The 16,692-nt window shown below is 49.9% G+C and overlaps 1 protein-coding gene across 1 annotated transcript in view; it reads right to left on the reverse strand.

Annotated features, from left to right (window-relative positions):
* The window catches only part of SEMA4B (semaphorin 4B), a 29,806-nt gene extending 17,037 nt beyond the window's left edge, over positions 1-12,769 (reverse strand). Inside the window, exon 1 of the mRNA XM_070953804.1 lies at positions 12,760-12,769. Coding sequence (XP_070809905.1) covers positions 12,760-12,769 — 10 coding nt within the window. The remainder of the gene's footprint in view (positions 1-12,759) is intronic.
* Between the last annotated feature and the right edge of the window lie 3,923 nt (positions 12,770-16,692).

Here is a 16,692-nt window from a genome sequence, read left to right on the forward strand (position 1 = left end):
AGGTGCTAACCCAAAGGAGGAGGGGGTGCTAGAGAAGACAAATCACAAATGGCAACACCTGTGTGAAAGAATGCAGCGATCACCCACCCTAATTGATATCAGTTAAACAGAAGGTAGTCCCACAAATATCAAGGCCCTGAACCTTTAAACAAACAGTGAGGAGTGTTGTGGCTCCCATGGTTACAACGCAGGGGTGAATCTGCAAGCGTTCAAAACCCAGGTGCTGCTGTGTGATGGGATGAGCTCATGTCCTTCACTCCAGCTCCTGCTCATTTAGCAGTGTGCAAAACAGGTAGATAATAGGTAAGTAAGTATAGGTGGATAAATAGATACCGTTTTGATCGGCACATTAAGGCAGACATAAAATGAGCCTCCAACGGGGCATTCCCTGGGCAACAGTGATGTCACCAGCGAATCCTTTCAACCCAGAAGCACCTCAGTGCTTGAAATAGCAGCAAGAGTTTGTTGTGCAGCAACAAACAGCATTCTGAAATGCGCCCAGAAGCTCCTGCTAACCAGCAATGTGATGCAGGCACAACAAGAAGCACCAGAAGACGCTGCATTTTGGACTAGTTGTAGCTTCTGAATTATCTTCAAGGGCAGCCTTTAACGTTTAGCACATTGCAACAGCTCCGCTGAAGAAGTCAAGGACACACAAGCAATTATGAGTATTCTGTTTGTTGGTCCATCTATTTTATCTGGTTTTAGGCGGAATTTATGAGATACACCACCAGATGTTGTGTAAAGTCCCTCAAGGGCATAGCTGCCACATCAGCCAGAGTTGCAAGTCTAAGATTTCCTTTATGAACCAGTTTGGTAAGGGACAGTGAGATTCTACCTAGAATGTAGTTTCTTAAACTTTTTCCTGTCAGGACCCCTTCTCACTTTTAAAAATTATGGAGGACCCCCAAACAGCTTTTGTTTGGATTATATTTATATCTGGTGAGACCAAGAAAAGGCCTTCTTAGTGGCGGCTCCCTCCCTATGGAAGACCATTCCCCCAGAGATAAGATTGGCCCCCATCTTGCTACTTTTCCAAAAGGCCCTGAAGACACGGTTCTGTCATCAGGCCTGGGAACCCCAGGCTGATATGGAGCCAAGCAAGTGGCTAGTGTGGTTGGGTTTACTGCTGCCATGCAGTGGGGATGGTGGTGTCTTATGTGTTGATTTTTTGTGCTGGAAGCTGCCCAGAATCACCGTGTGTGTGGGATGGCCTATCATGCTGGGACTGAGCCTCAACCTGTCTCCTCTATCAAACCTAAACAGCCTCCAGGGACCCAGACAGCATTTCAATGAACTGAGGTCAAAACATCAAGTTGTATTTGAAAAGGATACTGATGATGCCTCACCCTGTATCCACAGATGACCTTCCCCAGTGGCCTCCTGCAAATGTGGAATAGGAGCCCTGCAGCACCTCACAACTGAGGAACCAAGAGCTCACTCTCTGTCCACCCGTCCCCATTACTAGCTGGGCACAAAGCCCCAAAGCATATAAAGCAGAACTATCCCCAAGGAAGCCATCACCACCAGTGAGAGAGCAAGCAATACCAGGAGGTTCACACACCCTCCCTACCTCCTCCTCCACAGCTACAATTGTTGTCATGTTTGTGTCCAAGCCTGAAACTCGGCTGAAATAGGCCCATTTGCTGTAGAATTGTCTGAAGTTGCAATCCTCAACAATCTTCCCGGGGGATTGCTCTAGATTTGTCTGAATCGAAGACCAATCTGGACTAATTTGTCCAGATTCATTATGGATGGCATTTTTATGTGTGGGCCCACCACTGCCTCTCTTCTGGAAGATGGCGGCCCCCTTCCGCTTCAAAATGTATTAGCCCTCCCACCCTGCCGCATTCTCCATGGAGCCTTCTGATTCTTGACTCGATGGGGTAGTGCCAGGACTGCACAGGAGGCTGGTACTTCCTTAGGAGGAAGCTCATCCCAGGCCATCAAAGCCTCAAAGGCCAGACCAAAGCAGGAAACTGATTCCACAGACCGACCAGGTCTCTGCTTGGCTGAGGGAGGCTCCAGTCACAGACGCTTGCAAGCCTGCCTGAACTTCCTCCCCTTCCCTCTGACCGTCCAGCTGGTCAAGGAGGAGCCAGCAGACGGCCTGCCTGCTGGAGGGGTTTAATGCAATCTAAGGGCTTCCGGGTACCTTCTCCAAGGTCATCTCTCTGGCTGACCACACGGGGCAAAAGGCTTGAGGATCTCGGCTCTTTGTACACTACTGGCATTATGGCTTTTGTTTTCCCTTTTTTTAACTTGTATTCCCCCAACCATACATCAGTCACGTAAGGAAATACGCAGAGAATATTAATGTTTCACCACACTTATTACCATTGTGTGCATATGTGGAGAGGCAGTGTGCTGTGGTGGTTAAAGACACTAGGCTAAAAACCGGCAGATCCTGCGTCTCAGGTCCTCCTGAGGCTCAAAGCTCCTGGGCCAATCACAATCTCTCAGATCTTGGAAGAAACAGGCAAGGGAAAGCCACTTCCAAAAAACCTTGTCAAAAAAACTGTAGGGTCTACTCCAAGCAGTGGCTGGGAGCAACTTTGACTAGAGGGCAACAAAAAAAGGGGAGGGGGCTGCATATGGGCTCCTACCTGTCTCAGTCTGATCACCTGATGCTAGCGGTGCCCTAGGTCTGGAGGCTGAGTCATGGCACCTGGACTTTTTGGGAGAGCGGGGAGATTAAAACGCTTCAATGCTTACCCAAGTAGCTTTTTCAGCCCAAGCAAGTTGGTTAGGGGGACCCAATATATGTCCTCCAGACATATGCAGTTTGTACACCAGGGAGACTTAACACTTCAGGATTTAGGAGTTGGAACATTTACAGCCCAACGACTCTCTGCCTCTCCAGATTAGACGAGAAATGAGACCTCCCTGGAGGACATCTGTGGGATCCCTTAACCAAGTTTCTCAGTTTGAAGAAGCCACTAGGATAAGCAGCTAAATGTTGCAAACCAAAAAAGAAAACCAAGTTGCCATGACTCAACTTCCAGACAACTCCACCTGGACGACTGAGAACCTTCATCCACCTGGTGCTCTAGGAGTTTGCTTCATATCTTCCTCAGGGAAACAAGGAGCCCCTAGACTGACACTTCAGAGACCGATGGCCTTCCCAATCCAGCCTTGCCCACTTCATCAGAACACAGGAGCTAAAGGAGTCCCAAGTCTCCTCGCAACGTTAATTTTGTTCTGCTAAATTGGGGTCAAGATCTGAAGAAACATGATCCATGTCACCATGGAAGAGTTCAGCTAACCACCGAAGAAACATCTTCCGGCCCCTTCCTTTCTTCCAGGCTGAAACCAAGTGGCTGCATAACAGCCTGAGATGCAACGAGGGCAGAGCAGCCTTCCAGCCCTTCTCCCCACTTGCACCCGTGTCTGGCCTTGTCCGGCACTCCTCTTCCTCCCCCAAACTCTCCGAGACCCTTCCAAGGCCTCCTCATCTGCTGGTGCTCTTGAGAGGCTGCTGAAGCCCAGCTGGAAAGCACCCCAAGTAGACCCCCTAATGGTTGCCCTTCCCTGAGGGAGGCCAGTGATGCTGACTAGCCACAGGCTGGCTGGGAAGAGACCTGGCCACCACAAAGGGGACGTCTAGCGAAGGCTGTTGGTGCTCACTACCTTTTAACTGCCACTTTTTCTTCCTATTTCATACTGCAACTTCTCCTGGCCTTCCTATTCCTTGCTGCTCTTCTGTCCTCTGAATAACTCTGCCTCTCCTGTAAGGGAACCACTCAATGGGTGTGTTTCATCTGCCTATGAATGGATGCATTATCCAGTAGGGGTTCTGATGAGGAAAGCAGCAGCAGCTTGGAGCCATTGGATCCTCTGACAAGAGAAGCCAAGAAGAGTTAAAAGAAAAAGCACCACTGCAACTATTTTGCCAAGACATGACAAGAGGGGCAATGGAAGACACCGCTCTGGCTACCCAAGTCTAGTGAAGGCAGGAAAACAAAAACTGACCCTGGCTGGGCCACCAGGGAGCCTGTGGAGGAAGAGGGGCGGAGAGGGGCACGTTTAGCCTTGTGGAAAGGGAACCAAAGCCCTCAGGGTGGACCCTCAAGAATGTCACCCCCCCCCCCCGCAACAAGGCCTCCTGCCTCTTTTTGGAATGGGGGTTGCAGAGAGGCAGCCTTAGAAGCCCCCAAAGGCTGAGGCTTGAGGAAGAACCTTTGAGAGAGGAGATGGGGTCCCCTTCGTGCAGGGCTCCGAGGAAACTAGAGAGCAATTCAAGGGGATCCCCTAATTGGACTTTAGCCCTCAGAACTTTTCCCTCGTCCCACGGCCCACATTCGCTCCGAGGCCAGACCGCAATGCTACCTCACATTCTTTCACATGGGCAGAGATGGGTGGATTCCTGCCCATCTCTCTCCTACACCCCCTCCCCCCACCCAACATGTTATGTGGTAGAGAAACCAGCCCCAGGTCTGGGCATCCAAGTTTTACTATTTATTTAGTTTAATTTAATTCTTATTATTGTGTGTTTCTGATGATAGGATTATTGATCTCCCAGGGGACAGGTAGGCTTATGAAATTACTTCACAGGCACTATAACGCAGGGGCAATCAGGGCAGTAACCCAGAGAGAGATTATTCTGTCAGTGAAACAGAAAATCAATAGTTCAAATAAAGCAAAGCACCTTCCAAAAATCTGCCCAAATGATGGATTAGAAGAGCTGGTCAAAACCCCAAAGCTCTCTCACAGGTTTCTTCCCCCACCTGAAGCCATTTTCCTCAGTAAATTATAGTGTTGGAAGGGACCGCAAGGATCATCTAGTCCAGCCCTCTGCAAAGTGCAGAAAAACCTTTTAGACTTCCGGAGATGGCGAACCTGCAACTTCCACAGGTAAATTCTTCTCTGCAAAGGAGGGCTCTCCTTCGGAGGAACTTTTTCCTCCTGCTTACATGAGATCCAGACAGCTACAACCTGTGCCCAAGACTTCTGGGGCTACTTTCTGTGTCCACAGATGGTGGCTCCTGACCTTCCCCGGAGCTTCTGCTTGTCTCCCTGGACACAACTGTCAAGTCTTGCATTTTCTTTGCTGCTCTTCACTTTCAGGGACGCACACAGTGTCCACAGGAGCCTTTGCCAATACTAATACTGCTGAGGAGAATTACTTCACGGGTTTTTGAGAGCTGCTTTTGCCCCTAATCATTTGGTGACGTACAGGGTCTCTTTTCTTCCCACCCAACCCCCTGCCCTTGTGTGCCAGGAACAACAGGAGTAAAAGACATCCTCACTCATCAGGCAAAGTCTCATCCTTTGGACCCCCAACCCCCAAGTCCTGCACCCCTTGCTTATATAAGAAGCAGCTATCAATGAAAACGACTCCAGCTAAGCTTGGAAATATTCTGGAATTATTAGACCAAAAGAGGGAAGATCTAGACAGATGACCTCAAATTCTCTGAGCAGTTGAGCTAACATAAAAATGACTTTTTATTTTAAGAGACACTATTTATATTCCCTCATGCTGAACAAAATGCAGCCCCTGCCCCTGCCCCAGCTCTTGCTCGCCCCACTGCAGGCTCCTGTGGGATGATATGTGTCGGCTTCAGGCAGGGCCTACATGGCCTGCTGCCCCTCTCCTCCTCAGAGATGGCCTGGCTCATCACTTAATTCAGCAAAAGGGATGCCTGGACTAGCGCTTCAAGCCCCAGGGTGGTCTTGGCCTCGGATCAACTGAGCCAGCCCAGATGCCAAGCGGAGCCGAGCAGCAGTAGCTCAGGAACTGGCTGGGATGGCAGCTGGGCCTCTAATGCTTTTCAGAGCTGGATCAGTGGTGGGTTGCTCCCGGTTCGGTCCAGTTCTTGTGAACTGGTAGTAATGGTGATGGGAAGTTCCGCCCACCCGCCCGGACGTCGTCATGGAGGATCTGCGCATGCACAGAAGTACGCATACGTGAGTGAAGCAACTGCGCACGTGCACTCCCGTTGTGAACCGGTAGTAAAGGTAAGTGGAATCCACCCCGAGCTGGATCCACACACTGCAGGACGGTGCCTCTGCTCCAGGTGGAGCCTCACGGCCACCTGGCAAGGAGTGGTTGAGGGTATCACTCCCTGGCATTCAAAATAACAGAGGGGAGGGGCAGACTCCGCCAGCAACATGGTAGCTTTGAAGCCTGCTTGAGTCCCACCCAGCGGGATTTCGGCACTGCCTCACCTGGAAGGGGAGGCCTGCCCACTGACCTTGGCAGACCTGCTCTACGCCAATCCTGCTTTGGGCTGGAACCTGTTGGGACTGTCTGCAGCAAGTCTGTGCTTGGTGACAGGCCTGGATGGGCTCCAGCTTGCTCTGCTCCAGGGAGGGCTGGCACGCCAGGCCGGAAGCTCTCCCAGCATGGGTGGCAAAAGCCAGGCAAGTCAGGCAGCTTTGTGCATGCCAAAGGACGGTGGCACAGCCCCATCCTGGAAGCACCCTGCAGCTGGCCGGATTCCCACAGCAAGAAATGGATCTCTCTCCCAGCTTCCTGCGGGGGCCTCTTCAATGATGGTTTAATCTATTACAGGGGCACAGAATGCAAACAGTGGCCTTCACTGCTCTCCACAGCCCCAATGAGAAACTGGCAGCCTCAGCCACACCAAATTCAACCAGGAGGCAAAGATTTGCACCAGGAGCAAGATCAAAAAAGACCTCCAACCAGATTCCAGAAGCTCCCCCCCACACACACACAATAGCAGCACTGGATGGTTAGATCCAGATTGTGTGATGGTGACCACGAAGTGTCCAACCACACCTGTGTTTCGTGAGAATAACTGGGGGTGTTTAGCCAAAGGTCCCTCCACGAGGAAGGCCAGCTGAATCCACTGACCACCGATGTTCCACCTGTCTGCTTTTCTAACTCACAGGCTTCCTAGGATTGCACTGCTACAGACCAAGGAAGGGAACATTTCACGGGCAGAAATTCTTTAGGTAAAGAGAACTGTCAAAAAATAAGACCTGGAACTCATTGCTCGTCCTTCCAATGCGAAGCATCTCAGGAACAGTCCAAGGCAATTTAATTAATTAAATTGCTCGTTTTATTCGAGGTAAGAATTAAACAGGTGTAAACTGCAGATGCTCAAGCACCAAAGGCTGAAGCAGGGAAGGTGGAAGCAGCGGAGAGGCTTCTGGGGCTCTGTTGGGAGTGAAGGGAAGGCACAAGGAAAAGGCGGAGGCAGGAAGAAGGCCGAATCCTCAGCTCTTCCTCTAACGATAAAGGAGAACAAGGAGGGAGGTCTCCCGGTTTTTTTCAGTTGTGAACAGAAGGCATGGCTTGGCAGGATTCAGCCTGGGTGTTTCAACAATAAGTAAGGCCAACTCAATCTTTTTGACCCAGTGACCAGTTTAATTGCTCATGTGAATGCAACAGGTATAACATATCTTGACTTCAGCAAAGATTTTAACAGTCTCTCAAGTGATCCCAGTTGAGAACAAGGCAAAACATGGGCTGGACTTTGCTACATGAGATGGGTAGATACAGCCTGGCAGCTCTATGAACGAGACGAGAGTGTTGCCATTTTAGGCTCTTTGCACTTCAACACATTTGTCAAGGACTTGGATGAGGGACTGGAAAATAGGATAATAGCATTTGCAGATGACAAAGACAAAAAAGATCACAAACATTTTAGAAGATGGATCAAGACTGAGAAAATTTTAAGATATCGAAAGTAGCAAAAGGAATTCTGACAGAGACAAATACACCCCCATCTTGCTGACCAAAGGAGGATATTATCTACCTTGATTCCAGCAATTTTTTTGAGAAGGTTCCACAGGATATTTTCACAGACAAACTGCTTTGTATAGCATCACTCACAACTGTACTCGGAAGGCTCCAGGTGGAGCAGGGCAGGCAGAGCCAAGGGATTCCCACAACTATTTGTCTTTGAGCCACTATTACTTAACTTATCGATTCATGACCAGAATAAGGGCTGCTTATCACATCTGTGAATTTTAGGTAGTTCTCAAATGATGACCATAATGCAGCAGTTGTAAAGCGAACACTGCAGTTTTCACATAAACTCATTGTTTATTATTATTATTAAAGTTTTGCTGAAAACTGGGAGCAATTGCTGATTTTTGGCAAAATTATTGTAAAATGTGGTCATATAACTGCAGGATGCTGCAAATAGCTATGCAGCTGTGTTATGCAGCACCCAAAACGCAGTCATGGGATCATGGGGGGAGGGCATTGGAACTCTGGATCCGGGTCTTAAGTCCCCTTTTATAGGTAAGTCCTAACAGTCACTAAACAACTGGTCACAAGTCGAGGACTACCTGTACACAAAATTGGGACATATGGCCAAAGCCCAGCACAATATATCAAGACTGTAATCTAATGTTGGAAGTTCAGGCTAAGACAGACCTGGGCATTTACTGCCCGGGGGCCACATCCAGCCATTCAGCTGTCCCTGTGCGGCCTGCAGCATTGGCAGTGGGCAGAGCGGTATCTTCGGGGTAGCAGCATTGACAAGGGAGCAGGATGGGTGTGGGTTTGACAGGGCAGCAAGGGGGCAGGGCAACTGTGACCCTCCACAATGATTTCTCATGGGAAAATTAATTGTCCACGCTTGGGTTAAAGGGAATGAGACATCCTTTAACAAGAAGCAAGAAGTGCTCAGTTTAGGTACGTGTATATACAAGGTGGGGTATTCATGGTTTGGAAACAAACAATAAGTGTGAGAAGATCTTGGGATCATTGACAATAAGCTGCACTGAATCAGTAGTGCAAGTCAGCTGTGAGAAGAGGTCTTAAAGGGAAAAAAAAGTAAGTCCTAAACATGTATTTAAAACTTCTCGTGCTCAGGATTAAAGGAAACTTGCCCAAAGCTGTAAAATATATAAATCCAAAGGTTTCTAACAGCTGAAAAGAAGTTAACAAGGAATTTCCAAAAGTTATTAGAAAAGGGAGTATGTGAACCCAGTAACCTTTCAAAGGTGCCACGGCGCTTTGAGCAAGCTGGTTATTCTCTCATCTCCCAGAACTCCACATCCAGAGATGACAGCTATCTTGTGATCTCCTCATGAGGAGTAGCTGCCTGGAGCACTTGTAGGCAATCTCAATCCAGAGAAATTATGAAGAGCTGGTAGAGTACAGGTAGTTTTTGATTTATGACCGCAATTGAGCTCAAAATTTCTGTGGCTAAGCGAGACAATGGTTAAGTGAGTTTTCTCCCATTTTACAACCCTTCTTGCATAAGAGCCTTGGTGGTGCAGCAGACTAAAGTGCTGTTAAGTAGCACCAGCTGTCTGCAATTACTGCAAGTTCAAATCTCACCAGGCTCAAGGTTGACTCAGCCTTCCATCCTTTCGAGGTAGGTAAAATGAAGACCAGGATTGTGGGGGCAATAAGCTGACTTTGTATAAAAAAAGAACACGGCTTAAGGGGGCCGAAAGCCCTACTAAGCAGGTATATATAAAAGTATGAAAGCTATTGCTTAACACATTGTAAGCTGCCCTGAGTCTCCGGAGAAGGGCGGCATATAAATCGAACCAATAAATAAATAAATAAATAAATAAATAATAAATAAATAAACAAATAAACAAATAAACAAATAGTTATTCAGTGAATCACTGCAGTTGTTAGGTTAGTAACGCAGTTGTTAAGTCAATCTGGTTTCCCCATTGACTTTGTTTGTCCGAAGGTTGCAAAAGGGGATCACGTGACCCTGGGTCACTGCAAATGTCATAACTATGAACCCAGTTGCCAAGCGGATGAATTCTGATCAGATGACCATGGGGATGCTGCAATGGTCCTGTGGAAAATGATCATAAATCACTTTTTCCAGTGCCGTTGTAATTTCAAATGGCCAATAGAATGGTTGTTAAGTCGGGGGCTACCTGTACTTGCTGGATCTTCCTTCCACTGTGATCATCAACTCTGCTTTTAGCAAAGTCTGGCTGGTCAAAGACCGTAATCAAGGTATTTGATTTCTGCCTAGCAGGTTCACAGAGGGCAATGGAGAGGATAGAGGATCTTGAGGACTTGGCCTATGAGAACAGACGGAAGGAATCTGGGATGCTCAGTTGGAAAAAAGAAGAAGACCTGGGGGATGTTATGAGAAATCTATGATTCTATGACTACAGGGCTATGAAGGGGCCACAACAGACAGCAGGACTTACGAAAATCATTTAATGATTCGATGGATCACCAATTGGAGACGAGTCAACAATATGATGCAATGTGATTCAGTCTACAAGCCAGCACAACCCCAGACTGCTTCAACGGAAGTAGAGCATTAAGATCAAGATCAAGTTCCTCTCTATTCTGGATTGGTCTGACTACACCTAGAAGGGCAAGCACTGTATTTCAGCATCAGTGAAACGCTGTGGCATGATTGAGGGCTAGAATTTAATAAAAAGGAAATGGAGTCCTAGATGGTAATGCCAATGCCATTCTGCAGGCAAGGAGAGGGCAAGAGAGAAATTAACTACAATATAAACTCAAGTCTTCAGGGCCAGCTTGTCTCCCTCCCATGTTATTGAAGGAATCACCAAACCCTTCTTTGTCGTCTTTGAAAACTCCTGGGGGGGTCTGGTGAGGTTCCAGATAACGACAATGTCAATTTAATTTTCAAAAGCGGGGAAGAGACAACTTGGGAAACTATAAACCTGCCACCCTGATGCCCATCTTGGCAAAGTCTTCAAACAGATGATCAAGCAGCAGGTCTGTGTCCACTTGGACAGGCAGGAGCTAGCATGGACTTCTCTCCAACGAATTGGGCCAGGCTTACTTATTAAGTGGCTAGATTAATAAATCAGATCAGGGGAATGACACAGAGGTATTTGAATCTCACCAAAACTTCCCACAACCTCCATGATGTTCTCCTTCAAAACAGGGTAAAACATGGCTTAGATGATACAGGTCGTCCTCTTACAACTACAATTGAGAACATTTCTGTTGCTAAGCAAAATAGTTAAAGTGAATTTTGCTCCATTTTATAACCTTTGACACAGATGTTCCCATTGACTTTGTCAGAAGGTTGCAAAAGGTGATCACACGATCCAGAATCCCACAACTGTCATAAATATGAGTCAGTCGCTAAGCACCTGAATTTTGATCACATGACTGTGGGGATGCTGCAACAGTTGTAAGTGGGGAAAAATGGTTATAAATCACTTTTTTCAATGCCATTGTAACTTTGAACGGTCACCTTGTAAGTCGAGGACTACCTGTATCCCTCTTAAACAGATTCAGTTAGCTAAGTGACCCTACCCAAAAGTGGTTCTCAATGGCTCCACTTCAGTGGAGGAAAGTACTGAGTAGAGGATTGTGCAAAGGCATCACAAAAGGCCAGCAGTTGTATTGGCCAGGCAGGCCGCAGCAGCAGCTGGAGAAAGAAGACAGCAACGGTTGACTGGGGGTGGCTGGACAAGTCAAAGGGCAGAGATGGGGGGAGAGAGGCAAGTCAGGAAGTTGAAACACCCACTGAGGAGGTAAATGCAGGCAGCTGCTAGGTGCCCCAATGTTTATTATGTGACCTTGGTACTGCTGCAGTAACTTTGATGATCACTGCCACCTGTACAGCACCTTGTAATTTCAAATGGTCTCTCAATGAATACTCATTGAGCAAGCAAGTTCAGCAGATGCCTGCAAAGAGGGAGGTATCTGGAACACAGAAGATGGGCAGAACTTATTTTGAGTTTCCCAGACCCAGGACAAGACGAGGGGGGGGGTTTCTAACCACAAAGGAAGCATCAGAACACCTTTCCAGGAGGACCTACTGCTGCACAGTGATCAGCTGCCTTGGGAGCGGTAGACTCTCCTTCACCAGAGATGTTTAAAGAGCAGCCAGGATGTTGCAATATAGGACACCTGTCCTGGGCGAGGGGCTGGACTCCAATCTTAGACTGTATAATTGCATGAATGGCAGGGAGAGTCCTCATCTTTTAGCAACAAGGCAATGTTGGCATTACAGTGAACTCATGACAGTGCAAAGTGGCTGTGGAGAATTCTTCAGAGAAGCGAGGAATTGTCTTCCCTGAGAAATATTGTCTGAACTCTCCTTGGATCATGCAAATTGTCTGTGGTGTGACATGGGCAAGCACTCACTTGAAGCTGCACTAGCCACTTTTACTCCCACTGGCCCCACCCCCTCACATCCTGGAGGGAAACAAGCTTCAACACCAGCCTGCAATTCAAGAACAGGCAGCAGCCTGCCCACCCCCACTCCCCCAAATCATGGGGCCCCGGGGTTTAAGTGTCCCATCCCAACCACCAGCAGGTCAGAAACCCCTTCAGGAGAACCTTTTGTTTCAAGTCTGGTTTTGTTGGTGTGCACTTTGTTGCATGATGATTCAGGGAGTGCATTAAAGTAAACACTTCATAGCCTGTTCTTCTTGGTCCTGGGCGGATAGTCCAAGTGCATAAGAAATGGAGACCTGGACAGGACAAAAGCAACTATAACCTGCTCTTTCTCTGTGATATTTAACTGTGTTTTGTCCTTGCCGCTGAGCATTTTGGGAAGACTGAGAAGGCAGCCTTCTTCGGGTTCAGCTTCTGTGGATTTACAGTTCTACTCTAACCTGGGCTTTGTATGGGATTCCTCTGGAAAGAATTGACTGCCTGAAATACAGAGTTCCATTGATGTGTTGAAAAATATTTCATGTCAGTTCATCAGAAAAAGAAAACCTGGAGACTTTATATATTCTTTTTTCATGGAATAAAAGTTGTACTTTTGGCAGTCCTTCTCAAAAACCCTCTTTTGTCTTGTTCTTGCAGTTACAGGCCACTCCGTTTAGGCTGCCGATTAAAAAGCCCCTCAAAGACCTCACCGCCCGCCATTCTTGCTCTCCGCTCCCTTTAAAGCGAGGCAAAGCGGTTCGCCCGCCCGGCCTCTTCGGCCGTTCCTGGCCGACCGGGCTGGGTGGGTAGTCCCGCTGCCCCAGACGAGCGCGGCAGAGGCTCAGCAGGGAGTCGCGGGTGGCGCTTCCTCAGGCCTGCCGGTAGCGAAGGCGCCGTCGCGGGAAAGGCCAGAGCCCCCTTCGCGCCACGGCCGGGAGAGGATTGTGTGGACGGGCCTCAGGAGGGTCGAAATGCACACGGGGGGGCGGGGGCAATCCAGGCTCCTCAACACGCGTGTTAAGGCTGCGCCGAGTGGGAAGCGGGACCAGCGGCTTCCCCTCCCGAAGATCTGGGACCTTTTGCCCCTTTGCTACTCCTGCGCGTCCCCAAACGGCGGCCGGGCCGGGGGTCCCCAAAGCCCCGAGAAGCGGGAAAGGCCGGGCCGCCGCTAAGAGTTTCACCTCCCGCGGCCCCAACCCGCCAAGCCCCGTTGCCGGAGCCCGGCTTGCAAACGCGCAAGGGGCGCATAGTCCGGCCGACCCTCGCCCGCCGCAGCCGCCGCTCCTCCTTCGCGCCCCGACTCGGTTGAGGCCGCAACTCCGCCCCGCCCGCCCGGACGCGGCTCGCCTACCGTGGCCGAGGCTCAGACGGGGCACCGCCTCCCCGGGGGCGGCCGAGGGCAGCAGCGAGCCCAGCAGCAGCAGCGGCGGCAGCAGCAGCGACGGCCCCATGGCGCGGGGGGCCCGGTAAGCGGCGAGGTCGGCCGCGGCGGATCGGCGAGTGCGGCGCCCAACCCAGCTCGCGCTGCTCCAGCTGGCCGGGGCGGGCGTGGCGGCGCCTCCGCCTTCGGGGCGTGGCGGGCAGGCCCGTACCTGAGCAGCAGCCGCGCCCGGCCGCCCCTGCGGGGAGGGCGGAGCCGGGGACCTGGCGTGCACCTGCCCGCCTCCCAGGGCGATTCCGCCGTAGCGGCCGCTGGCCGGCCTCGTGGCTTTGGCCCCTCGAGATCCGCTAGTCGCTCACCCGTGAGCCGTGCGCAGAACCCGGGGCTGCAGAAGGCGAAAGCGAGGCCGCTGCGGAGCGCCTGTTAAGAGCCCTTCGGGACGGGCAGAGTCCGGCCCCTTCTTATTCCTTCGGAGCCCGTTTTCCCCCGGAGCGCTCTCGATTCTTTCCAGCGTCAGCCGCCCAGAGTTGCGAATTGTCCGATTGCTTCCTTTTGCAGATGCGCTACCTAAGCACGCCACTGGAGGCGCTCTCGGGAACCACGCCAGGAGCCGGCTGTAAGGCCTGGCCTCTCGGCAGGAAAGCCGAACTCTTGAAACAAAAGGAAACTTTTATTGGGAGAAAGTGATAGCGAGGAAAGCAAGGCAGGATCTGAAATTCCCGCTCAGAACCCTTAGACTAAACGTTGCAAAAACCCCTCCCCTGTGCCCAGTCAGAAGCAAGGCCAGGCGAGCCAATCCACAGGTGCTGAGAAGGTGATAAGAAGCTGTTCTCAGGTGCCACTTGGCCTTCCTTCCCAGCTGAGACAAAAGAGATGGCCCCAGCCAATCCCTCCCCCTCCCTCTCCCTCGCAGGTACATCAAAGTGACAGAACAACCAGAAACAGGAAAAGGTTGCAAAGGAGCCTCCTGGCCCTCCCCATCAGAATGGCAGCGTGGGGGGGGGAGCCTCTGGCTCCCACAACCTCGCCACAAGACCCCGTCCTTTAGGCAAGCAAGACTTCCAGCTTTGGCCCATCTTGGCCGGGGAGGAGCTCCCCCCGCCCGCCACAGATGTAATGCCCGCTGGTGCCAGGCACAGACCAGGAAGGGTCACCAAGAGTTGTTGCTGCCCAGACAGAGTCCAGGCCTCCTGGGATCTTTACTGCACCTGCCCCCTTACCTGGAGCTGCTCTCTGGATTTCTTCCAGCTGAAATGGGAGCCAGGAATCCTGGCATCAGCCAGCCAGGTGGAGTTAAGAGGCTGCCTCTCCACCTGCTTGCGGCCAGCTGCAACCCAGAAGTTGAATTGAATATTTTATTGGCTAAGTGTGATTAGATACATAAGGAATTTATCTCTTGATGAAGAAGCTCTCGGTGTACATGCAAAGCAACAGAATCATCATCATCATCATCATCCTAATAAAAGAAGAGAGTAAAGAAGATAGTAAAGGTAAATAATTTATTTTACAGCCATACTACATGAGTAAGTATGCATAGATATTAGATAAAACTGTGGGAATTAAGTGTTCAGCAGAGTCTTGGCAGAAGGGGAAAAAAAACTCTTCCTGTGTCTGTTTTAGCATGCAGTCCTCTATAGCAGCACCCCGAGGGGAAGGAGTCAAAACAGTTTATGTCCAGGATGTGAGGGGTCTGCAGATATCTTCTCAGCCCTCCTGACCCACACAATTTACAGATCTTCCATGGAAGGTAGGCTTCCATAGACAGGGGGTTCCTGTTACCCCCTAGGAGTGCATCCTTGCCAACTTGATTGGCTTGTACCAGATCACTACAAGCTGTGGAAACAGCTGCTTTGAGAAACAGGGCTGACGGAGCCCCTTGCAGGACCCTGCTGAGCCATCCTCCATGGCCAGCTGGAAGGATGGTGTAAGTCTCTCCCCTTCCCTGCAGGCAACACTCCCACTGTTTCCATAGCAACGAGTTCCCAGCAGTAGCCATGGCATCTGGAGCCTAGGAGAATGGCCCTGACCCTTGGGTCAGCGAGCCAAGCTGGCACCAGCAGGGGAATTGGGGGGAGGAGACAGGGGCCAAAGGGGTGCTGAGCAGTGGATCACCCAGGCCTTTTAAAAAAAGGAAGGGGTCTCGCCCCATCCTTTACATCTACCTCACAAACTTTGAGGGTGAAGTGCCTTTTCTCTCTGCCTGTGTTGTTGTTAGTTGCGAAGTCGTGTCTGACCCATCGCAATCTCATGGACAACCTTCCTCCAGGCCTTCCTGTCCTCTACCATCCTCTGGAGTTCACTTAAGCTCCCGCCGACTGCTTTGGTGACTCCATCCAGCCACCTCATTCTCTGCCGTCCCCTTCTTCTTTTGCCCTCCATCGTTCCCAGCATTAGGCTCTTCTCCAGTGAGTCCGTCCTTCTCATTAGGTGGACAAAGTATTTGAGTTTCATCTTCAGGATCTGGCCTTCTAAAGAGCAGTCAGGGTTGATCTCCTCTGGGACTGACCGTTGGATCGCCTTGCAGTCCAAGGGACTCGCAGGAGTCTTCTCCAGCACCATTGTTCAAAGGCCTCAATTCTAGCTATAGAATTATTGATAGTTCAAAGGCCTCAACTCTCTACCTATACTTACCTGTTACAAAAGGAAGGAGAGAGGAGGCAACCCCTGGGGCCCCTCCCTCAGGTCACCTGGAAGGAAGAGTCCAGCTGAGCGCCTTCTGGGCCTCCTGGCTGCTCTTCTCAGCCGTGACCCAGTGGGGCACTGCTCTGCTCTGTTTGCACCAGGCCCTGAAAAGAGAATCATGGGACCAGAGTTTCTTGCTGCTGCTAAGGCTGGGTCAGAACACATAGCCCAGGTCCATCAGGGGCCTTGAATTTTATTCAGCAGAGAAGACACTATTGGAATTCAGAAATTATAATGACTCAAAAGTATTCTTCATGAGTTTTTCCCCCTTAGGAATCAGTGGGTTGTCCCCTTTTAAACCGATAAACTTAAATTAATTCTAGATCTGCAAATTTGGAACAATATTCAGATATTGCTCTACATGATGGAGTAACAACCCCCAAACTGAGTGGAAGTTCAAGCAAAGTCCAATTTGTGCTGCGAGTATAGAATGTTGGTGAAGTTAGGAAAAGCAACAAGCTATTTCAATCAGCTGGCATAATCAAATCCAGTTACTGCAATGCAGAATGATCAACCTGATCAACCTATAAAACATTTTATATTGATTCTCTTTATATGCAGTAGACATTGTTAATTTATA

Source organism: Pituophis catenifer, unplaced genomic scaffold (assembly GCF_029215685.1).
Source record: "Pituophis catenifer annectens isolate HBS135680 unplaced genomic scaffold, rPitCat1.0.hap2 SCAF_14, whole genome shotgun sequence".
Classification (NCBI taxonomy): Eukaryota; Metazoa; Chordata; class Lepidosauria; order Squamata; family Colubridae; genus Pituophis; species Pituophis catenifer.